Source organism: Triticum aestivum, chromosome 2D (genome assembly GCF_018294505.1).
Source record: "Triticum aestivum cultivar Chinese Spring chromosome 2D, IWGSC CS RefSeq v2.1, whole genome shotgun sequence".
In the NCBI taxonomy this organism is placed as follows: domain Eukaryota; kingdom Viridiplantae; phylum Streptophyta; class Magnoliopsida; order Poales; family Poaceae; genus Triticum; species Triticum aestivum.
Genome location: NC_057799.1, coordinates 374,301,428 through 374,326,078, shown reverse-complemented (window position 1 = coordinate 374,326,078; position 24,651 = coordinate 374,301,428). Strand labels below are relative to the sequence as shown.

The 24,651-nt window shown below is 42.6% G+C and overlaps 1 protein-coding gene across 2 annotated transcripts; it reads right to left on the bottom strand.

Annotated features, from left to right (window-relative positions):
- Positions 1–397: 397 nt before the first annotated feature.
- Positions 398–4,212, bottom strand: LOC123053218 (uncharacterized). Of its 2 annotated transcripts, XM_044476657.1 has the most exons (7): positions 3,378–4,192; positions 3,140–3,287; positions 2,855–2,908; positions 2,669–2,760; positions 1,328–1,563; positions 969–1,142; positions 398–873 (listed from the first exon to the last, which is right to left on the bottom strand). In XM_044476657.1, the coding sequence occupies exons 1-7, from the start codon at positions 4,073–4,075 to the stop codon at positions 776–778; spliced, it is 1,500 nt and encodes a 499-aa protein (XP_044332592.1). In that variant the 5' UTR covers positions 4,076–4,192; the 3' UTR covers positions 398–775. The 2 variants fall into 2 exon arrangements, with proteins under 2 accessions (XP_044332592.1, XP_044332593.1); XM_044476658.1 differs by lacking the exon at positions 398–873 and having other exon boundaries at positions 969–1,194; positions 3,378–4,212.
- Positions 4,213–24,651: the final 20,439 nt, after the last annotated feature.

The window sequence follows — 24,651 nt, the reverse complement described above, 5'->3', positions numbered from 1 at the left end:
CGTCGGCACATTCTTCTGGACCAAAATCGACGAATACTCAAATCTACTTAATCGTCAGAACACGAGACAGCTAACGAAAGATTAAAAGAACATCTGAAATCATCTCTCGCATTTTGTTGACAAATCTCAGCAGCAACACATTAAGGTTCAGGAGTTCGGAATGCCAGACTGGGACTACATGCCTACTATGTAATGAACCACCTGCGGCCACAACAAAGGTAACAAAACAGGTTGCATTCAGTAAGGCGTTCTCCGTCAAACAATATTCGATTCTAAGCAGGACACAGTTCCACAGTAGTGCATCATCCGGTTCTCTAGCTGGTAATGTTTGATGCGAAAAAGAAATGACAACATCGCACAGCACACTTGCTGGACAGCCATCACTCATTAGAGCACGGAAGGAAGAAAAATGCCTTTCTCCAATACAGTACAACACTACAGCTCAACAACAGCGTTACAAGTTACTACTAGAGCACAATACAACATTCTGTTGACCTGACCTAACGCCATACGCAGGCATAAATACGACTTTATACAAGGCTCTTCAACTAGTCTAACCATCACATTACAGACAGATACTACAAACAAACAACTTCTCATGGCAGAGCCGCTACAAACAACGAGCACCCGATGCAAATCAAGGTGTGAGCCTTCTCTCCGAGGAACATTACCATCTCTCCCATCCACAAAGATCCATGCAATCAACGAAGATGCACGCTGCCGTGAGAGAATAAGAATGTCCCAATGCTACAACAAAGTTAACCCCCCTTGTGAATTAAGTTATCCTTCCTGACTGGTCAACTAACGTACCTACTTGGTCGCCACAAATAGCTCTGGACATGTTACCAGGCTCTAACATGTTAAAGATGACAACTGCAAGAAATGAACACACACAAATCATCTTATGTATACTGCCAGAGGAGGCGCTAAACACAACTTTGAAATGAAAGATTCATAGAGAAACTAACCAGGAATATTGTTCTCCTCACAACATGTAATTGCTGTCATGTCCATTTTGCTGGTTCCTCTTGCTGCCAACTCCCTAAATGAGATGTGCTCAAATGGTGCACTACCGTTGCTCCTAGGAGGACAACCATATTCATCATCTCCAATGACACCTTTAAGGACAACGTCTGCATTGACTGGTTGACAGCACATCTGGTTAGATTTCCTCTCCATAAAAGCTGATGTTCTCTTTCTCATAGAAAATAAAAACAGCAAAACAAAATACACATTTAGGCAAGAAAAGATGTTAGCGCAAGCTAAATACTGAACAGGCCTGTTAGAAATAACAGGATGGAGTTTGGGAGAGGATTAACCGACATACTTTCAGAAGCTCTCAGTGCAGCAGCTGTATCTGTTGTAAAAAGTGGATTTCCTGTACCAGCACCAGTTCCACCAAAGATAACAACCCTTCCTTTTTCCAGATGGCGGATAGCTCGCCGCCTTATGTATGGTTCTGCAACCTCTTGCATCATCAGTGCAGTCTGGACTCGTGTCTCCACACCTATTTTTTCTAGTGACGCTTGGAGCAATACTGCATTCATCACTGCTGCCATCATTCTGAAAAAAAAATTCAAAGAGCACCATAAATACATACACATGTGGCCAACCACGGAAGGAAAGCTAGGATCCACAGGAAAAGTGTAATGCAAGCCTGATGGTCAGCATGAATTCATGTTTTCTAGCTAAAGATGTAGAAAATAAGAACAAACCATATGAAAATTGAGCTCCATTGGTCGCTGTTTAGTAGGAAATCACAGATGTGAATGATTGATTGTCTATTGAAACACTCAAACAAAAGCTACCAAGTCTGATGCACTGAAATAATGATGGGGATTGAAATGAAGAAGATCAAACAATAGTCTGTACCGTAGTTGTCAGTCTACAGCTAAGGATTATACGTAGTAAAGATCAAAAGAGCAAACCACAATTCTCATATATATTATTTGGGATCAGCGGCACATGAAATTGCCCAACTTAAAAAAATAATGGGATAAAAGGTCTAACCTAGCCTGGCAGCTTGCTCAGGATCACCTACCAGAGAGGACTGTTTGGTACCGCCCCCTCCCCCCGAAAAGTTTACAGATTTCGACGCGGATTAAAGGTGGAGTTTAGATTGTTCTGATATCTTGTTTGATCCATTGGGGGAATACGGGTTAGAGTTAGTTGATCGTGACTGTACGAGAATACCCTTTTTAATTAATTTCAAGATTCATGCATACTTTTAGGGGGGATTGCTGAAGCAAAACTCTATACAACGTAATAATAAATATACTTTAAACTAAAACAACTACTTCCAGTTCTTAAGCTTGGTGAGTCACTGAGGCTCTGGCTATGTCAGTAAACATTTGTAGCTTCAGTGTAATGTATAATTCATACTGGCACTTGCAATATATATGCCTGGTTGCAAATCCATGATACATTAAAACGAGCATGTGAAGAATAGTTCCAAAGTAGTTTTATTGACACACAGATTGGACCAGCCTCAACCAATCTGTGCACTGGAACAAAACCCAAGGAAAAGCTATCATCCGGCTTAATTCTAACATAATTACCCTAATATAGCTGGCTCCATATACTACTCTGTTTCTCATCTTGGTATGCAAGCAGCCTAACTCTTTTAGATTTGAGAAAGCTAACAATGACATGATTCCGAGATAATTACCCAATTGGATGCGTTGAAGCTCTATCAGTGCCAGTGGCAGCAACCCAAGAGTCAGCGCAGAATACATTCCGGCCTCCCATGAGAATAGCCACCTGATTGGACAAAATGCAATATTAGCTTGGCCTGTATCGCTTGATATTTACAAAATGTATGTCTAGAATAGTAGAATGAATGTATTCTATTTACCTCAACACCATGGCGGCATGCCACTTGAACTTCTCTGGCAATCAGCATGATCACCTGGCAAGGTCACAAGGCTCTGTGTGAAAAATTCAGGAGAGCAATGAACAAGATCTGCGCATATCTAACAAATACTTCCTCCGTTCCCTGATATAAGACCTTTTAGCTATTTCAACATATCGACTACATACATACTAAAATGAGTGAACACACATACTAAAATGTGTCTAGATACATATGAGTCAAGAAAAACCTAAAAGGTCTTGTATTAGGAAACGGAGGGAGTACTACCTTAGGGTCAACATTATGAGGAGCTTCTCCAGCCAATGCAGTCCCCCCAATCTTCAGAAGTACCCTTTTCCATTTCGGATTCGAGAGAGGAGTCGATCTGGAATAAGGAACCATGGTGGTAGTGTGGCCAGTGCCGGAAGAAGGGTACCTGCAAGCAAAGATAAGCATCAGCTCATCTCTAGACTCTCGACCATTAGATCCCCAAACAAATGAGAGCAAAGATGTAAAAATGAGCCACCTCTTGTTGCTGTGCTGCTGCTGTTGCCGCGGCTTGTCGTCGTTGGTGGCCGCCGGCGGCTTGGGGGTGCCGGGCGATGGGGAGTTGCCCATAATCTGCTCCATTTGCTTGTACCAGGGCCAGAGGCTGGCCGAGGCGGAGCCGGCGATGCGTTGGCACTCTACCTTGTACCGCTTCTTGAGGTTGTCGATCTTATTCTTACACTGCTCCACGCTCTTGCCCCCGCTGCTCTTGCCTTGCCCGTCGGTAACGGCAGCGGCGACGTCCTCCCAGTCCCGCCCCCGGAGATTCCCTCGGTTGAGCTGCTCGAACCGGTCCATGTATGCGTCGAGGAGGCTGCTGATGGCGCCGTCCGTCCACTCCTCCCGATCCTTCCGGTAGTCCGACGAGACGGCGCCGCCACGGCCCTTCCTCCCCCCGCCGCTGATGTAGGAGCAGTACTCGCCCCCATCGCTGAACTCCTCCGCGCGGTCCCTCCGCCGCTTGGTGTGGTGCGACGCCTTCCCGCGGTCGGAGCTGTGGTTGCCCTCCTCCCGGGCCGGCGCGAAGGGGCCGGGGCCGGCGCCGGAGCCCGCGGCCGGGGCTTCGACGAAGCAGAAGCCCTGGGCCTGCTGCGGCGGGGCCGGCTGGGCGGAAGGCTGGGGAGCGGGGTGGGCGTCGTCACCGAGGAGGCCGAAGTCGTCGTCGCAGGAGGCCATGGGGTGGCGGCGTTAGGGCTGCGCCGCGGGCTCCGCTCCCGGCCACGGCGGCGGCGTTAGGGTGACGACGTTACCCCCGCTCGCTGGCCGCTGGGGGTGGGTGCCGGTGGTACGCAGGTTATGGTGATGGGGAACGGGCGCGACCCACGGAACCGTTACGGCTCGCTCACGGCTCCGTGACCTTGCCGCGTTACACGTTGCCGCGGAGTGGGCCCCTTCTTCCCGGAAAAAAGCGAAGCGGACCCACACAGGTCGGTCCAATGCGATCACTGTGAGTGGCAGGCAGACTGAAGTACCGTTTCATCAGGCCCGTTTGAAGTTTGAAATTTGAGCTGGTCCGAAAGACCCAAAAATCTACTCCTATTGCAAAAAGGAAAACACCTACTCCCTCCGTCCTTCAAAGAGTGTGTTTTCAACTTTATTGCAGAGTCAAACTATCTTAAAGTTTGACCGAGTTTGTGCAAAAATATATCAATGTTTGTGAAACCAAATAGGTATATGCTGAAAATATATTTTATTATGAATTTAATGCTACTAATTTGATGGCATAAACGTTGGTGTATTATTGTATAAATATGGTCAGATATAAAAAAGTTTAATTTTTCAACAAAGTTGAAAGTACACTTTTTCAAGCACAAAGGGAGTACATATGCAGTCAGTTCTTATTTTGTACTACCTCCGTCAGGTATTTGTGGGGCCCTTCTTATTTTATGCTAAAAATTTACTATTAATTTCTAATAAAATGTAAACTATAAGTCACAAAAATTATACTATCGAAAACCTATTCCAAATACAAATCCAATAATATACTTACTGTATCATATAATTTATATTTTGATAGTTTACATACGGTCAACATTTGGCAAAAAATACGAGGGGGCCAATAAGCCGAGAAGAAGATAATATTTCTTTGCTTTGCTTTCTTTTATTTGTTTTGGTGCACAACTCCACTCAGGGCATCTTCAATCGGCGTACCCCAAATCGGGCACACTAATGATGTGTTTGGTTATCTTCATTAGGCTCAACTAAGCTTGGTGGATGCAAATTTGGCCCGTTTGGTTTCCCGTTTTCACTGTTTGGCCCGCATTGCATGCTTATTAAAACACCTCTGAGCTAGGCCCAGCCGGAACGGCCGAATCGACTGTTTTCTCCCATCCAGGCTCGCAGTGTGCAGAGGAGAGGAACGACGCGTCGAGCTGATGCGAGGAGGGGATGGTGTGAGCTCACGCGCGTGCGCGAAAAAGCGGCTGGAAGAATTAGGCCAGCTCCCGCCGAATTAGACGCCCTATTTGGCTCCCATCGGATCACATCTGATTTCCCCGCCACCATTTCCCTCTGCGCGCTCTCCGTCCCGGGCGATTTCGTCGACGACCAACAGGTAAGCGGTGCATCTTCTTCGATCGGCACTAGACGACAGCACTTCTCATTCTTCTCTTCTTCGACGACTTTCTCGTCAACTCCCTGCTCCCTGATGGATGTAAGTTCTATCAGCCCTTCCCTATTCATTGTAACTTTGATTTGTGAGCATGTGCTAAGGATAGATTTATGAGAACTAGTAGCATTGCAGAGTGTCGATCTGTGACTATGTGATGTTGTGGTAGATAGTGATGATGAATCGCTAGAACAGTAGGGTTTGGTAGTCCGATTCTATGACGTTCATGTTGTTTTCCAGTTCAGGTTCGATGATACTATATAGTAGATCTGGTCATGACATGTAAATCTGAGCATGTGCACTCCCGTAGGATGCTAGGGTGCTAGTTTAATGCTTTGAACTCATTGGTAGCATGCTACCTGTGAACTGTGTTGGGATTTCCCCGAAGAGGAGAGGATGATGCAGTACAATAGAGATAAGTATTTCCCTCAGTTAAAAACCAATGTTATAAATCCAGTAGGAAAACCACGCAACACCTGCACACAAATAACAAATCCTTACAACCCAACGAGAACAAGGGGTTGTCAATCCCTCGGCAGCTATGCGCAAGATTAAATTGTGTAGTAATTGATAGATAAATCAAACAAAAATACAAAATAAAATAAATAAAGTAAAATTGCAGCAAAGTATTTTTAAGATTTAATATATGATAAAAGTAGACCCGAGGGCCATAGTTTTCACTAGAGGCTTGTCTCTTGAAAATAGCATACGGTGGGTAAACAAATTACTGTTGGACAATTGATAGGAAAGCAAATAATCATGGCGATATCCAAGGCAATGATCATTTATATAGGCATCACGTCCGAGACAAGTAGACCGACTCTTACTTGCATCTACTACTATTACGTCTATAGTATTAAGTTCATAAAGAACGGAGTAACGCCTTAAACAAGATGACATGATGTAGATAAAGTAAACTCACACATGAATAAACCCCATCTTTTTATCCTTAATAACAGCGATACAAATACGTGCCATGTCCCCTTCTGTAACTGGGATTGAGCACTGCAAAATCAAACCCATTACAAAGCACCTCTCTCATTGCAAGATAAATCAATCTAGTTGGCCAAACTAAATCAATAGATTGGAGAGAAATACGAAGCTATAACAATCATGCATAAAAGAGTTCCGAGAAAACACAATATATTCATGGATAATCTGATCATAAACTCACAATTCATCGGATCCCAATTAACACACCGCAAAAGGTGATTACGTCAAATAGAACTCTAAGAACATCGAGGAGAACATTGTATTGAAGATCAAAAACAGAGAGAGAGCCATCTATCTACCAACTATGGATCCGTAGGTCTGTAGTAAACTACTCACACATCATCAGAAGGGCAGCAAGGTTGATGTAGATCCCCTTCGTGATTGAATCCCCCTCCGACAGAGTGTCAGAAAAGGCCTCCAGATGGGATCTTACGAGAGCAGGAACTTGCGGCTGTGGGAAAAGTATTTTGGCTGGCTCTCTGTTGGTTTCCCGATTTTAGAGAATTTATAGAGGCGGAGTTAGGTCAAACGGAGCCACGTGGGCCCCACGAGCCACCTGGGCGCGCCCTGGTGCCTCGTGGGCCACTACTCTGGAGGAAATATGCCCTAGAGGCAATAATAAAGTTGTTATTTATATTTCCTTATATCATGATAAATGTTTATTATTCATGCTAGAATTGTATTAACCGGAAACTTGATACATGTGTGAATACATAGACAAAACAAAGTGTCCCTAGTATGCCTCTACTTGACTAACTCGTTAATCAAAGATGGTTAAGTTTCCTGACCATAGACATGTGTTGTCATTTGATGAACGGGATCACATCATTAGAAGAATGATGTGATGGACAAGACCCATTCGTTAGCTTAGCATAATGATCATTAAAGTTTTATTGCTATTGCTTTCTTCATGACTTATACATATTCCTTTGACTATGAGATTATGCAACTCCCGAATACCGGAGGAACACCTTGTGTGCTATCAAACATCACAACATAACTGGGTGATTATAAAGATGCTCTGGGCCCTCTCGGTGTTTGTTGGGTTGGCATAGACCAAGATTAGGATTTGTCACTCCGAGTATCGGAGAGGTGTCTCTGGGCCCTCTCGGTAATGCACATCATGATAAGCCTTGCAAGCAATGTGACTAATGAGTTAGTTGCGGGATGATGCATTACGGAACGAGTAAAGAGACTTGCCGGTAACGAGATTGAACTAGGTATGAAGATACCGACGATCGAATCTCGGGCGAGTAACATACCGATGACAAAGGGAATGACGTATGTTGTCAATATGGTTTGACCGATAAAGATCTTCGTAGAATATGTAGGAACCAATATGACACTACAAAAAAAGACACTTCCGTGATGATACGTGTTTGTCACGGTAGGTCACGTTTTCTGTCATGCATGTACATCCATGACGATTTTATGACAGAATCAAGATAGTCATACCTGTGCTATCGTAGAAGTGTTCCATGACATTACCAAAATTATCATCACGGAAGTGTCCACTTCCATGACGATAAATCGCACGTCATGGAAGTGCTTTCGTCAAGGGTGACTGACACGTGGCATCCACCGTAACGGGTCGCCGTTAAGCTATCGGGTCCGGTTTTGGATCCGATAACCCGCTAACAGCCCGGACCAATGAGGATTTTCCACGTGTAAAATTCTCATTGGCCAGAGGAAACACATGTTGGCTCACCGGTGGGACAGATGTCGTCCATTCATTGGACATGATGCGCCTATGATACGTCGACACGTGGCACGGCCCAACAAAGGACCATTTCGGTGAAAAGGCCGGCTCGTTTGACTTGGTAAAAAGGTAACGGGCCGGCCCACGGAAAGCCTGTTAACGGCCTGTTCGTATATAGCCCATTTACGCCCCGCTAACTCACGGCCCGTTACGACCTATCGGAATTAAGCCCAATAGATTCATCTGGGCCGTCCAATATTATTCCAGCCCATTGTAACTTCCGGCCCATGTATGGCCCATGATGTCTTTCGGCCCATACGAGGCATTGTAACCTCTTGGCTCATTAACGGCTCGTGGTGAATCTGGCCCGCAATGAACAGTGTACCCCTTTATTCCCATTAACGGCCCATTATTCTATTGGGCCATTTTCCAACCCGTGTTATCTTTCGGCCTTCTCAGGGCCCATTTATTCTTGGGCTCATTTCCAGCATTCGGTTACTTACGACCCGTTATTGGCTTTTTCTGCTTGTGGGCCAAATTCAGCATGCGGTTACAATCGGCCCGTTAATCCGTTGGGTCGTTTTCATAGCGTCATCAAATACGGCCGATTAACGACGACCCGTTATTGTCGGCCCATGAACGGACGATTCCAAATCTAGCCCGTTTACGGCCCATAATGTGGTCTGTTATTGGCCCATGTTTGGCCTATCGATCATACGGCACATAGAAGGCCCATTGATGCTACGACCCGTAGAAAGCCCATTGTTTCTACGGCCCTTAGAAGGCCCATTGTTTCTACGACCGTAGGAGGCCCATGGTAACTACAGTAAATATGTAGCCCATGGTTATTGTGGCCTAGTTTTAAAAAATGGGTTATTGCGGCCACTAGCAAACCGTGGAAAAAGAACTGCACTGACTACAAGCAAACAAATAAACAAGACAACAAGAAATAAATAAGCAAGCAACTTACGCTAGGCTATCACGGCTATTACACATGTTACATCCACTGGGCATCAAAGTTTGCCACTAGTGCAAATATAGGGAACAAAGCAGCATATCATATACACTGGTTGTCAAAGTTGGCGACCAGTGCAAATAAACGCCGCAGCAAAACAAGTCCAGAACTGAAACCACTTCAGAAGAGTTCAAGAAACAATATCCTGGGTACCCATAATGCTGACAAGATGCTTAGCAAGCTTATTAACTTTCTCTTGTTTGGCGCTTAAATCCTCCAGCACTTGTTGTTGCACCAGAAAGTATGCATCGGAATTCTGCAGGGACTTCCTCAGTCCTTCGGCTTCCTGTCGCATAACATCTGATCAATGTCTTTCAACTTGAAGTTGAGACTCAAGAAGCCGAACTGATTCAGGCAGCGAGTTCGAAGAGCTGGTGCCAGCAGTAGTAGCCAGTAACTCGAACACTACATCAAGACATGACTTTGGGGTTGTCTCAGTGTCTTCAATATAGTTTTTATCAGCTTTCTTGGAGACCAACAGGGATGTCTCACTATCTTGAACCTTATCTGCATTACTTCCTTTACCATTGCATAACGGGGCACTCTTCTCCAATATTTTATCCGCGTTCTAAAAGAGAAACAAACAAACACATCACATGTTTACAATGTAGTATATGAAACTCATTTTGGTAAATCAGTTCAGTAGTAAGGTGGACAAGATAACAGCATGAAACAAACATATATCTATGTAGTATGGTCACTGTATGGTCTATATAATTCTAGTTTACGTTGCCAAATCAAGATGGATACAGTTCGAATCATATCCATTTAAGACAAAGCAGCATAGACAGAATATAAGTGTGGGAAACTACATGGCAATAACAACACTTGTAATGTGCATGGCATGAGAACATAACTGTTTATTCAATTGAAACTGAAATCAACATAGAGCAAGTTACAATAGCAAACACGTTAAAGAAACAGGTTTTAAACATACCTGTTGCGCCGTTGGAGTTTCAATTGCATCCTTCAAATTTGAAATTAGTTGGTATGAGTAAATATAGTGATGCAAGAGCAAAGTAGTATGAACCATAGCTACGGAACCTGACCTGAGAACAATTCTTCTTCTGCTTTAAGCGTTGACTTGGGGTTCGGAGTGGCGGTCCTCGTGCTTTGGGCACTGCAGTTGCCTTACTAACTGCTCGTGTTCGGGTGCTCTGTGGTGGAGACAGTGCTGTGTCAACTGGAACTGGGTTACTATCTGCTAGGGTTGGGGTAAGGGGTGTAGCTGGTTCTCTGTCCAACTGGGTAGGGGTACAATCTATGTGAGTCTGGGTTATGTGTGGTGGGGCTGGTTCTTGGGCAAGTACAACCGTGGTTCTATCTGCATCGACAGGTAGCACGATCTTTTCTGAAGACCGTGTTTTTACTCCCACGGATACTGCCATCACCCCCTCCAATTGAAATGGCTGATAAACAAGAAAAGTAATTGAATGTACAGACATTGTAAGATAGACAGGTGCAATGGATAGTAGGGAAGAAAATAGGGCATGAAATAATTCACATTTATGTTGTCTAACCAAACAGAATAGCAGGACATAATTTCACATATATGATGGCTAATTAAACAGGATAGCATGACACAATTTCACATGTATGATGGCTAACTAAACATGATAGAATGACATACTTCAAAATATGATGACTATGTAAACATGATGACATGATATAACTATACGATGTGTCTATTAAAGTGGTTGGCATGCCATAAATCACAAACATGCCGTCGATGGAAACATGATGGCATGGTATAATTCATGGATAGAATGACATAATTCAAAATATGATGACTATGTAAACAGGATGAGATGATATAGCTATATTATGTCTTTAGAAAATGGGTTGGCATGCCATAATTCAGATACATGCTGTCTATGTAAACATCTTGGCATGATATAATTCAAATATATGATTTATATACTAAGCAAGTGAGCAGAGGACAATTGCATATATGATGTGTTAACTAAGGAGATGGCATTCAATATTTGTGTATATGATGTAAAAACTAAGCATTTCAATACAACATGTGCATGATATGAGTAATATAATCCTGCCAAGTTTGAGCATACACCTCAGGGGGATAATAGGACTGGTCATCTGCCTCTGAATCCTCCTCTGAAGAGCTATCTGTAACCAGCAAGATATCTGCTTCAGCAGGTAGCATTGTCTGCTCTAAAGAACTTGTTTTCACTCCAGATTTCTCCATCACCAATTCAAATGGCTGATGCACAGGAAGAGCAGTTGAATATACAAACATTGTCGACAAATGCAACGAGAAATACAAAAAAAGGACGACATGATATAATTCACATATATGACGCTTGGCTAAACAGCAGGGCATTGCATAATTCACATATATAATGCCTTGCAACAAGATAGGATTGCATAATTCACATATATAATGTCTTGCAACAAGATGGCATCGCATAATTCACATATATGGTAATTAGACACTAAACAGGTGGCATTCACACAAACCATGTCTAAACTAAGCAAATGACATAGCAATGCAAGATACCATACGCATGATATGAGCAACATAACCCTGCCAAGTTAGAGCATGCACCTCGGGGGGGGGGGGAATAGGACTGGTCATCTGTCTCTGAATCCTCCTCTGAGGAGCTATCCGTAACCAGCAAGACATGCGCTTCGTCAGATAGCATTGTCTACTCTGAAGACCTTGTTTCCACTTCAGATTTTTCCATGACCGTGCCGAATGGCTGATGCATAGGAAGAGTAATTGAATGTACTAAAATTGTTGACAAATTTAACACGTAATAGAAAAAATGATGGCATGATAAAAGTCACATATAAGATGACTGGCTAACCAGGGTGGCATTGCAAAATTCACATATATGATGCCTGGCTAAACAAGATGGCATTGCATGATTCACATATACGATAAAGAAACTAAACAGATGGCATTAACACAAAGCATGTCTAAACTAAACAGATGACATATTTGATGTATACAGTAAGCAATGCAAGGCACCATATGCATGATATTACCAACATCAGCATGCCAAGTTAGAGCGAAGACCTTTGGGGGTAAATAGGAGTGGTCTTCTCCTTCTGAATCCCCCTCGGAACAGTTATCTTCCTCTTGATTACGATCCGAAATGGGTGGAGGGGGCCTGCCTTTGCGCCCACCATGGAGCGACGTCTCCATGAAATTTTATTGCCACGCAAGGCTCATCTCTTTTGCTCTACATGTTCAGTTCCATTGTGTACAATAACTGACATGCATAGGAATAGAACATAGTGAGATTATGTAAGGAGTGCATGCACAAATCCATAGTTGATGGTAGCAAACTGTGGATAGACCCAAAACCAATGATAGCAGGCGGATAATAGCTTTAGTTAAAAAATACAGATAATGGCTCCTTTAATGTTTGTTTGCACCCAACATGAAACTCATAGTAGACACCCGAGATTAACCAGATAGTAGACAGATAGTACTGATTGCTGCCCCAATATGTACCCCACAACCATTTAAAAACTCAAGTTTCAGCATTAGTTTGGACCTGACTCGGAGTCTAATAGGTGAACACGAAGATAAAGTAGCATGTCATCATATTAAGCGATGCATAACGTAAGCAGACACGGAAGAGTGTGACCTCTCTTGCGGACCCGTGTAGTCCTCAAGGTCATCTGCTCAGTTGATGATGGTAATGCAGTTGTCGTGGCTGCCGGTAGCGGGGAATAAGATCTGAGGCGGTGAAAGACAGTCTGGAGCGCGGATCCCTGCTGTGGTGAACCCTTCCATCGTTGGAGCAGCTGAGCTGGGGTGGAACACAGCGCAGCAGGAGCAGGACAAACCACATAAGGTTTTCTTTGACACATATCTGTAACAGAAGTAATTGTGTAAGGGCTTGTTTGAATTTGAGGATTCTAACAATGCAGGGATAGGAAATAGACAGGAATATGATAGGAATGCACGTGCAAAACAGAGAATTTAAAAACACAGGATTTCTGCCAATCTGGGTGTTTGATTCACAAGAATTGGAAGATCACAGGATGCAAAGCAGCATGCTGAGATTAAGTCAAACCATAAGAAAATGTACGGTTATAATGCTATTATGCTATTAATCTTGTGCTTCATGAATAGGAATTTGAAAAGGAGGACAAGTGGAAATTAAAATTCCTATGATTTTTCTTTCAAGGTGACACTAAAGGAACAAATGCTACAGTTTTTCTTTGCTCCATTCCTTTGAACCAAATTCATGAATAGTAGTACCATAGGAAACTTTCCAATTCCTTTGTTTTTCCTTCACTTTTCCTTTCAAGCACTGGCGATTCTAGTAGGCAGGCTTGAGCAAGGAAAAGCCTACACTCAAAAAATGTTTTCGTGCTACTTCTATTACTTTGGACCCAGGCCACTGCCCTACTAGCTCAACTCCCAGGCCCATTGACAAATGCACAGCTCAAACGCGCAGAGATAAATAATGATGGCGTTCAAGAGAGTCCATCACGGATAGCTAAGTTGCCTGGTACCTCACTGCTTGTCATATAGTAGGATAAATAATCGTATTTCACGTTACTATGCGTGCTCAGTGGACAATATATATAACATGTAGAGTAAAAAAGAGATGCAACAAGTGTACAACCTCTTTGGCGAAGCCATGTCGATCTCAGCGTGATTGGGTTGGTCGGTGAGGATGCTTCGACTGACTTGGCTGTAGGAGGAGGGGAAGAAGATCTTAGGCGTCTGGAGATGGAGCCCGTGGTCCTGCTCCACTGTGATGGAGGGTTTCATCGTTGGAGTAGCTCCGGTGAGTTGTACGACACCGAGGCTGAAGCAGGACAAGAGAGACAATGTTAACCTGAGTGGAATTCTAATAGCATCTCCAATAGATGATGTAAAATACATAACCACAAAGTTCAAGATGTAAGATACATCAGCCGCTCATCTCTGAACTTTACTATCAAAACTGAATTTAACCGTCGAAACTGAACTTAACTGTCGAAACTGAACTTAACTGTCGAAACTGAATTTTGCTGTCGAAACTGAATTTTACTGTCGAAACTTAACACACTAGTAGCAGAAAAGCAGTAGCAGCAGCAGCAGCGCGTGCGAGATCCGGGGCCGCTGGTCGTGTAGCAGCATTAGGTGAGGCTACACATCAGTCGACTGACTTTTTCATCTCTGGTCAGTCGATTTTTCAGCCGTTGGATACGAAATCAAGGGTCTGCAGTTCATCTTCAACCTCCACCCCCCTAAGCCGCCAGCCACCACCGGCCAAACAAATGCCCCCCGCCGCCTGTGGCCGGTGGTGCGCCGCCCCGCCTGCCCCGAAACCACTCCCCACTGCCGGTCCGCCGCCGCCCCGGCCATCCCTCTAGGCCCCCCCGTGCCGAGCTTTTTCTCCGGCGATCCCCACGCCACCGCCCCACCACCGCCAGTGACCACTGCCCCCACCCTGAACCCTAAGATAGATAGTGGGGTACCTCTCCGGCGAGCCCCCCTCCCCGATACAGCTGGTTCTTTCTTAACTCCGGTGAGCCCCCCACCCCCTGAAAATCGACTGACCCAAAAGTCAATTCAGTCGACTGAAGTGTAGCTAAATCGGAGCAGCATCGCAAGCAAGAGCAAGAGTAGCAGCGCGAGCAAGAGCAGATCAAGTAGGGGACAGAGAGCAAGAGCAAAGCAGCAGCGCGAGCGAGAGCTAAAGCAGCAGCAACTCCTACTGGTGTGGACGTCACCGCCGAGGGAGCGATGACGTGGAGGAAGTGGCTGGCAACGTCGCCGTGGATGGAGCCGCGCCGTGTTGGCTCGGGACCGAGTGCCGGCAGCACCGTGAGATCGAATCAAGAAGAAAAAAGCGGCGATTAGTGTACAACCTCTTTGGTGGCGCCGATTAGGCCTCAGCTTCATCCGAGGAAACGGTGACGATGATGCTCTTCTGGTGGTGCAGGTAAAGACGGCGGTGTGGGAATGGAGGTGGCGCGAAAGACGAGGGGAATGTAAGGGCAGCTCCTTGGAGGTGGAGGATGGGGTGGCTGAACCGGCGGGACGAAGAGATCGACGACAGATCCTCATCCGGTACGGTGGATGAGGGACGTCGAGGTGTTGCTGTGGACGACGTCGTCGGGGAAGAGGCTCCGACTGGGTGGCGGACGGAGGAGGGTGTGGGGCTTCGCGGGTTTTTGCGGCCTCAGTGTACGAATGGGTGGGCGGATGGGATGGGAGTGGGGAACCATGGCTTAGGGACGCGCTTGTCCGAAATGTGGGGTAAGTTACGAAAGTACCCCTGCTACCTCTTGAGCACCGCGTTGGTTTTCCCTTGAAGAGGAAAGGGTGATGTAGCAAAGTAGCATAAGTATTTCCCTCAGTTTTTGAGAACCAAGGTATCAATCCAGTAGGAGGCCACGCACGAGTCTCTCGCACCTACACAAACAAATAAATCCTCACAACCAACGCGATAAGGGGTTGTCAATCCCTACACGGTCACTTACGAGAGTGAGATCTGATAGATATGATAGGATAATATTTTTGGTATTTTTATGATAAAGATGCAAAGTAAAGAAAGTAAAAATAAAAACGGCGCCAGAAATAGCTTGTTGTCGGGAGATTAATATGATGGAAAATAGACCCGGGGGCCATAGGTTTCACTAGTGGCTTCTCTCTAGAGCATAAGTATTTACGGTGGGTGAACAAATTACTGTTGAGCAATTGACAGAATTGAGCATAGTTATGAGAATATCTAGGTATGATCATGTATATAGGCATCACATCCGAGACAAGTAGACCGACTCCTGCCTGCATCTACTACTATTACTCCACACATCGACCGCTATCCAGCATGCATCTAGAGTATTAAGTTCATAAGAACAGAGTAACGCTTTAAGCAAGATGACATGATGTAGAGGGATAAACTCATGCAATATGATATAAACCCCATCTTGTTATCCTCGATGGCAACAATACAATACATGCCTTGCTGCCCCTACTGTCACTGGGAAAGGACACCGCAAGATTGAACCCAAAGCTAAGCACTTCTCCTATTGCAAGAAAGATCAATCTAGTAGGCCAAACCAAACTGATAATTCGAAGAGACTTGCAAACATAACCAGTCATACATAAAAGAATTCAGAAGATTCAAATATTGTTCATAGATAAACTTGATCATAAACCCACAATTCATCGGTCTCAACAAACACACCGCAAAAAAAGCTTACGTCGAATAGATCTCCACAAGAGAGGGGGAGAACATTGTATTGGGATCCAAAAAGAGAGAAGAAGCCATCTAGCTAATAACTATGGACCCGAAGGTCTGAGGTAAACTACTCACACTTCATCGGAGAGGCTATGGTGTTGATGTAGAAGCCCTCCGTGATCGATGCCCCCTCCGGCGGAGCTCCGGAACAGGCCCCAAGATGGGATCTCATAGGTACAGAAGGTTGCGGCGGTGGAATTAGGTTTTTGGCTCCGTATGTGGTAGTTTGGGGGTACGTAGGTATATATAGGAGGAAGGAGTACGTCGGTGGAGCAATAGGAGGCCCACGAGGGTGGAGGGCGCGCCTGGGGGGCGGGTTGGCGCGCCCCCTACCTCGTGGCCTCCTGGTTGAAGTCTTGATGTAGGGTCCAAGTCCTCTGGATCACGTTCGTTCCGAAAATCACGTTCCCGAAGGTTTCATTCCGTTTGGACACCGTTTGATATTCTTTTTCTGCGAAACTCTGAAATAGGCAAAAAAACAGCAATTCTGGGCTTGGCCTCCGGTTAATAGGTTAGTCCCAAAAATAATATAAAAGTTTATAATAAATCCCAATAATGTCCAAAACACAATATAATATAGCATGGAACAATAAAAAATTATAGATACGTTGGAGACATATCAAGCATTCCCAAGCTTAATTCCTGCTCGTCCTCGAGTAGGTAAATGATAAAAACAGAATTTTTGATGTGGAATGCTACTAGGCATAATTTCAATGTAATTCTTCTTAACTGTGGTATGAATATTCAGATCCGAAAGATTCAAGATAAAAGTTCAATATTGACATAAAAATAATAATACTTCAAGCATACTAACTAAGCAATTATGTCCTCTCAAAATAACATGGCCAAAGAAAGTTCATCCCTACAAAATCATATAGTTTAGTCATGCTCCATTTTCGTCACACAAGAATGCTCTCATCATGCACAACCCCGATGACAAGCCAAGCAATTGTTTCATACTTTAGTAATCTCAAACTTTTTCAACCTTCACGCAATACATGAGCGTGAGCCATGGATATAACACTATGGGTGGAATAGAATATAATGATGGGGGTTATGTGGAGAAGACAAAAAGGGAGAAAGTCTCACATCAACGAGGCTAATCAATGAGCTATGGAGATGCCCATCGATTGATGTTAATGCAAGGAGTAGGGATTGCCATGCAACGGATGCACTAGAGCTATAAATATATGAAAGCTCAACAAAAGAAACTAAGTGGGTGTGCATCCAACTTGCTTGCTCACAAAGAACTAGGGCACTTGAGGAGGCCCATTGTTGGAATATACAAGCCAAGTTTTATAATGAAAAGTTCCCACTAGTATATGAAAGTGACAAAACAAGAGACTCTCTATCATGAAGATTATGGTGCTACTTTGAAGCACAAGTGTGGAAAAGGGATAGTAGCATTGTCCCTTCTCTCTTTTTCTCTCATTTTTGGGCCTATGCTCTAGAAAATGATGATCATCACACTTCTATTTATTTACAACTCAATGATTACAACTCGATACTAGAACAAAGTATGACTCTATATGAATGCCTCCGGCGTTGTACCGGGATATGCAATGAACCAAGAGTGACATGTATGAAACAATTATGAACGGTGGCTTTACCACAAATACTATGTCAACTACATGATCATGCAAAGCAATATGACAATGATGAACATGTCATGATAAACAGAACGGTGGAAAGTTGCATGGCAATATATCTCGGAATGGCTATGGAAATGCCATAATAGGTAGGTATGGTGGCTGTTTTGAGGAAGATATAAGGAGGTTTATGTGTGAAAGAGCGTATCATATCACGGGGTTTGGATGCACCGGCGAAGTTTGCACCAACTCTCAATGTGAGAAAGGGTAATGCACGGTACCGAAGAGGCTAGCAATGATGGGAAGGTGAGAGTGCGTATAATCCATGGACTCAACATTAGTCATAAAGAACTCACATACTTATTGGAAAAATCTATAAGTCATCAAAAACCAAGCACTACGCGCATGCTCCTAGGGGGATAGATTGGTAGGAAAAGACCATCGCTCGTCCCCGACCGCCACTCATAAGGAGGACAATCAAAGAACACCTCATGTTTCAAATTTGTTACATAACGTTTACCATACGTGCATGCTACGGGACTTGAAAACTTCAACAGAAGTATTTATCAAATTCACAACTACTCAACTAGCACAACTTTGATATCACTACCTCCATGTCTCAAAACAATCATCAAGCATCAAACTTCTCTTAGTATTCAACGCACTCATAAGAAAGTTTTCACTAGTCTTGAATACTAGCATATTAGGATTATTTAAGCAAATTACCATGCTATTTAAAACTCTCAAAATAATCTAAGTGAAGCATGAGAGATCAATAGTTTCTATAAAACAAAAGTTACCACCGTGCTCTAAAAGATATAAGTGAAGTACTAGAGCAAAAACTATATAACTCAAAAGATATAAGTGAAGCACATAGTATTCTAATAATTTCTGAATCATGTGTGTCTCTCTCAAAAGGTGTGTCCAGCAAATATGATTGTGGCAAACTAAAAAAAACAAAGATTCAAATCATACAAGACGCTCCAAGCAAAACACATATCATGTGATGAATAAAAATATAGCTCCAAGTAAAGTTATCGATGGAAGTAGACGAAAGAGGGGATGCCTTCCGGGGCATCCCCAAGCTTTGGCTTTTAGGTGTCCTTAGATTATCTTGGGGGTGCAATGGGCATACCCAAGCTTAGGCTCTTGCCACTCCTTGTTCCATAATCCATCAAATCTTTCACCCAAAACTTGAAAACTTCACAACACAAAACTTAGCAGAAAATCTCGTGAGCTCTGTTAGCGAGAGAAAACAAAACACCACTTCAAGGTACTGCAATGAACTCATTCTTTATTTATATTGGTGTTAAACCTAATATATTCCAACTTCTCTATGGTTTATAAACTATTTTACTAGCCATAGATTCATCAAAATAAGCAAACAACACACGAAAAACAGAATCTGTCAAAAACAGAACAGTCTGTAGTAATCTGTAACTAACGCAAACTTCTGGAACTCCAAAAAATCAGCCAAAATAGGAAGACCTAGACAATTTGTTTATTGATCAGCAGCAATTGGAATCAATATTTTATCACGTTCTGGTTATTTTTAACAATTATTTTCGTTAACAGAAAGTTTCTGGAATTTTCTGCAAGATCAAATAACTATCATCCAAGAAGATCCTATAGGTTAAACTTGGCACAAACACTAATTAAAACATAAAAAACACATCTAACCAGAGGCTAGATCAAAAATTTATTCCTAAACAGAAGCAAAAAGAAAAAAACTAAAAATAAAATTGGGTTGCCTCCCAACAAGCGCTATCGTTTAACGCCCCTAGCTAGGCATAAAAGCAAGGATAGATCTAGGTATTGCCATCTTTGGTAGGCAATCCATAAGTGGCTCTCATAATAGATTCATAAGTTAATTTAACTTTCTTTCTAGGGAAGTGTTCCATGCCTTTCTTTAATGGAAATTGGAATCTAATATTCCCTTCCTTCATATCAATAATTGCACCAATCGTTCTAAGGAAAGGTCTACCAAGAATAATAGGACATGAAGGATTGCAGTCTATGTCAAGAACAATAAAGTCTACGGGCACATAGTTCCCATTTGCAACAATAAGAACATCATTAATTCTTCCCATAGGTTTCTTAATGGTGGAATCCGCAAGGTGCAAGTTTGAAGAGCAATCATCAAAATCACGGAAACCTAACAAATCGCACAAAGTCTTTGGAATCGTGGAAACACTAGCACCCAAATCATACAAAGCATAGAATTCATGATCTTTAATTTTAATTTTAATAGTAGGTTCCCACTCATCAAAGAGTTTTCTAGGGATAGAAACTTCCAACTCAAGTCTTTCTTCATAAGATTGCATCAAAGCATCAACGATATGTTTGGTAAAAGCTTTATTTTGACTATAAGCATGAGGAGAATTTAGCACGGATTGCAACAAGCAAATACAATCTATCAAAGAGCAATTATCATAATTAAATTCCTTGAAATCCAAAATAGTGGGTTCATTAATATCTAAAGTTTTGTTCTTTTCAATCCCACTTTTATCAAATTTAGCATCAAGATCTAAAAACTCCGAATTTCTGGAACGCCTTCTAGGTAAAGGTGGATCATATTCAGTCCCATAATTATCAAGATTCATATTGCAAAACAAAGATTTAATAGGGGACACATCAATAACTTTTAGATCTTCATCTTTATTTTCATAGAAATTAAAGAACACGCTTTCACAAAACAATCTTTCTTAGCATGCATCCTAGCGATTCTTTCTTTGCACTCATCAATAAAAATTCTCATGGCTTTGAGAGACTCATTGATACCATGCTTAGGAGGAATAGATCTAAGTTTCAAAGAATCAACATCAAGAGAAATTCTATCAATGTTCCTAGCCAATTCATCAACTTTAAGCAATTTTTCTTCAAGCAAAGCATTGAAATTCTTTTGCGAATTCATAAATTCTTTAACACTAGTCTCAAATTCAGAGGGCATTTATTAAAATTTCCATAAGAATTGTTGTAGGAATTACCATAATTATTAGAGGAATTACTAGGATAAGGCCTAGGATTAAAGTTTCCTCTATACGCGTTGTTACCAAAATTATTCCTACCAACAAAATTCACATCCATAGATTCATTATTATTCTCAATCAAAGTAGACAAAGGCATATCATTAGGATCAGAAGAAACACTTATACTAGCAAATAATTTCATAAGTTCATCCATCTTTCCACTCAAAACATTAATTTCTTCTATCGCATGCACTTTTTATTTGTAGATCTTTCAGTGTGCCATTGAGAATAATTAACCATAATATTATCTAGGAGTTTAGTAGCTTCTCCTAAAGTGATTTCCATAAAAGTGCCTCCCGCGGCCGAATCTAAAAGATTTCTAGAAGCAAAATTCAATCCGGCATAAAAATTTTGTATGATCATCCATAAATTCAAACCATGAGTAGGGCAATTACGTATCATTAATTTCATCTTCTCCCAAGCTTGTGCAAGATGTTCATGATCAAGTTGCTTCAAATTCATAATATCGTTTTTAAGAGAGATGATCTTAGCGGGAGGAAAATACTTAGAGATAAAAGCATCTTTGCACTTATTCCAAGAATCAATACTATTTTTAGGCAAAGACGAAAACCAAACTTTAGCACGATCTCTAAGCGAAAAGGGAAATAGCTTCAATTTAACAATATCATTATCCACATCTTTCTTCTTTTGCATATCACACAAATCAACGAAGCTATTTAGATGGTAGCGGCATCTTCACTAGGAAGGCCGACAAATTGATCTTTCATGACAAGATTCAACAAAGCAGTATTGATTTCACAAGATTCAGTATCGGTAAGAGGAGCAATCGGAGTGCTAAGGAAATCATTGTTGTTGGTATTGGTAAAGTCACATAATTTGGTATTATCTTGAGCCGTCGTGACAAGCAAGCAATCCAACACACGAGCAAACAAGAGACGGGCAAAAAGAGGCAAATGGAAAACAGAGGGCAAATAAAACGACAAGGGTGAAGTGGGGGAGAGGAAAACGAGAGGCAAATGGCAAATAATGTAATGCGGGAGATAAGGGTTTATGATGGGTACTTGGTATGTTGACTTTTGCGTAGACTCCCGACAACGGTGCCAGAAATCCTTCTTGCTACCTCTTGAGCACTGCGTTGGTTTTCCCTTGAAGAGGAAAGGGTGATGCAGCAAAGTAGCGTAAGTATTTCCCTCAGTTTTTGAGAACCAAGGTATCAATCCAGTAGGAGGCCACGCACGAGTCCCTCGCACCTACACAAACAAATAAATCCTCGCAACCAACGCGATAAGGGGTTGTCAATCCCTACACGGTCACTTATGAGAGTGAGATCTGATAGATATGATAGGATAATATTTTTGGTATTTTTATGATAAAGATGCAAAGTAAAGAAAGTAAAAATAAAAATAGCGCCAGCAATAGCTTGTTGTCGGGAGATTAATATGATGGAAAATAGACCCGGGGGCCATAGGTTTCACTAGTGGCTTCTCTCAAGAGCATAAGTATTTACGGTGGGTGAAAAAATTATTGTTGAGCAATTGATAGAATTGAGCATAGTTATGAGAATATCTAGGTATGATCATGTATATAGGCATCACGTCCGAGACAAGTAGACCGACTCCTGCGTGCATCTACTACTATTACTCCACACATCGACCGCTATCCAGCATGCATCTAGAGTATTAAGTTCATAAGAACAGAGTAACGCTTTAAGCAAGATGACATGATGTAGAGGGATAAACTCATGCAATATGATATAAACCCCATCTTGTTGTCCTCGATGGCAACAATACAATACGTGCCTTGCTGCCCCTACTGTCACTGGGAAAGGACACCGCAAGATTGAACCCAAAGCTAAGCACTTCCCCTATTGCAAGAAAGATCAATCTAGTAGGCCAAACCAAACTGATAATTCGAAGAGAGTTGCAAAGATAACCAATCATACATAAAAGAATTCAGAAGATTCAAATATTGTTCATAGATAAACTTGATCATAAACCCACAATTCATCGGTCTCAACAAACACACCGCAAAAAAAGATTACATCGAATATATCTCCACGAGAGAGGGGGAGAACATTGTATTGAGATCCAAAAAGAGAGAAGAAGCCATCTAGCTAATAACTATGGACCCTAAGGTCTGAGGTAAACTACTCACACTTCATCGCAGAGGCTATGGTGTTGATGTAGAAGCCCTCCGTGATCGATGCCCCCTCCGGCGGAGCTCCGGAACAGGCCCCAAGTGGGATCTCACGGGTACAGAAGGTTGCGGCGGTGGGATTAGGTTTTTGGCTCCGTATGTGGTAGTTTGGGGGTACGTAGGTATATATAGGAGGAAGGAGTACGTCGGTGGAGCAATAGGAGGCCCACGAGGGTGGAGGGCGCGCCTGGGGGGCGGGTTGGCGCGCCCCCTACCTCGTGGCCTCCTGGTTGAAGTCTTGATGTAGGGTCCAAGTCCTCTGGATCACGTTCGTTCCGAAAATCACGTTCCCGAAGGTTTCATTCCGTTTGGACTCCATTTGATATTCTTTTTCTGCGAAACTCTGAAATAGGCAAAAAACAGCAATTCTGGGCTGGGCCTCCGGTTAATAGGTTAGTCCCAAAAATAATATAAAAGTGTATAATAAAGCCCAATAATGTCCAAAATAGAATATAATATAACATGGAACAATAAAAAATTATAGATACGTTGGAGACGTATCAACCCCCACCGATTTGAGCTAGGCGGTTCTTTCGGTTCAGGGGTATGACGGGTATTTCGCGCGTCGGGATTTCACAGGAGGTGGGAGTTTTCGCGCGCGTTGTAATTTTGGAATAGCAAGGCGCGGGTTGAGATGGAGGGAGTTGTCGGAGCACAACGAGACAAGGATATATCTTAAATATTTCAGGGTAACAAGGCGCGGGTTGAAGAGGCGGGAGTTTCGCAGCACGATAGACAAAGACGCTAGCTTGAAATTTCGGCATAACAAGGCGCGGCTTGAAATTTCGGGAGAACAAGCTTAATGTGTACCCAAAAAAAAGACAATTCGCACCTCATCACTAGAGAGAGCCATGTCCCGTTTTACTATATTACTAGAAATGCATTCAAATACAACAAAAAAAACTAAATAAATCGGGACAACAAACATAACTGTAAAGTACCAAAACAATTTGCACTTCCCTGTTTGAATGGGATTGTACTCGGGTTAGTTATACAACCATCTAAATATTATCTTCACAACACATGGCATGAATATAGGAGAAGTAAATTCCTATATAAATACGAACTACATGTACATACGATCTCAAATTCAAATATATGTATCCATTTTATGTTGAATTCAAATCATGGTACATGTATGCTCTAGATAGATGTTCGGAATCTAAACCATGTATGATATACTACGTACAATGTGTTTAACAAGCACAACACACACACAAACACCATTTAGACTAGTAAGGTACACGTGCATTGCACGCATGAGATTTGACAACCAAATTATGAATAAATACCACATTATAGCATGTAAGCTTTGAGTCATATATGCATGATGTAGATGTTTATTTAATTCTTACAGTTCATTTCATTCAAAATCATCTAGTTTTTATAAGGAAGCTAATCTATTTTAAGATTCATGGAATTGTGCGTTGTAAGGCATAAAGTAA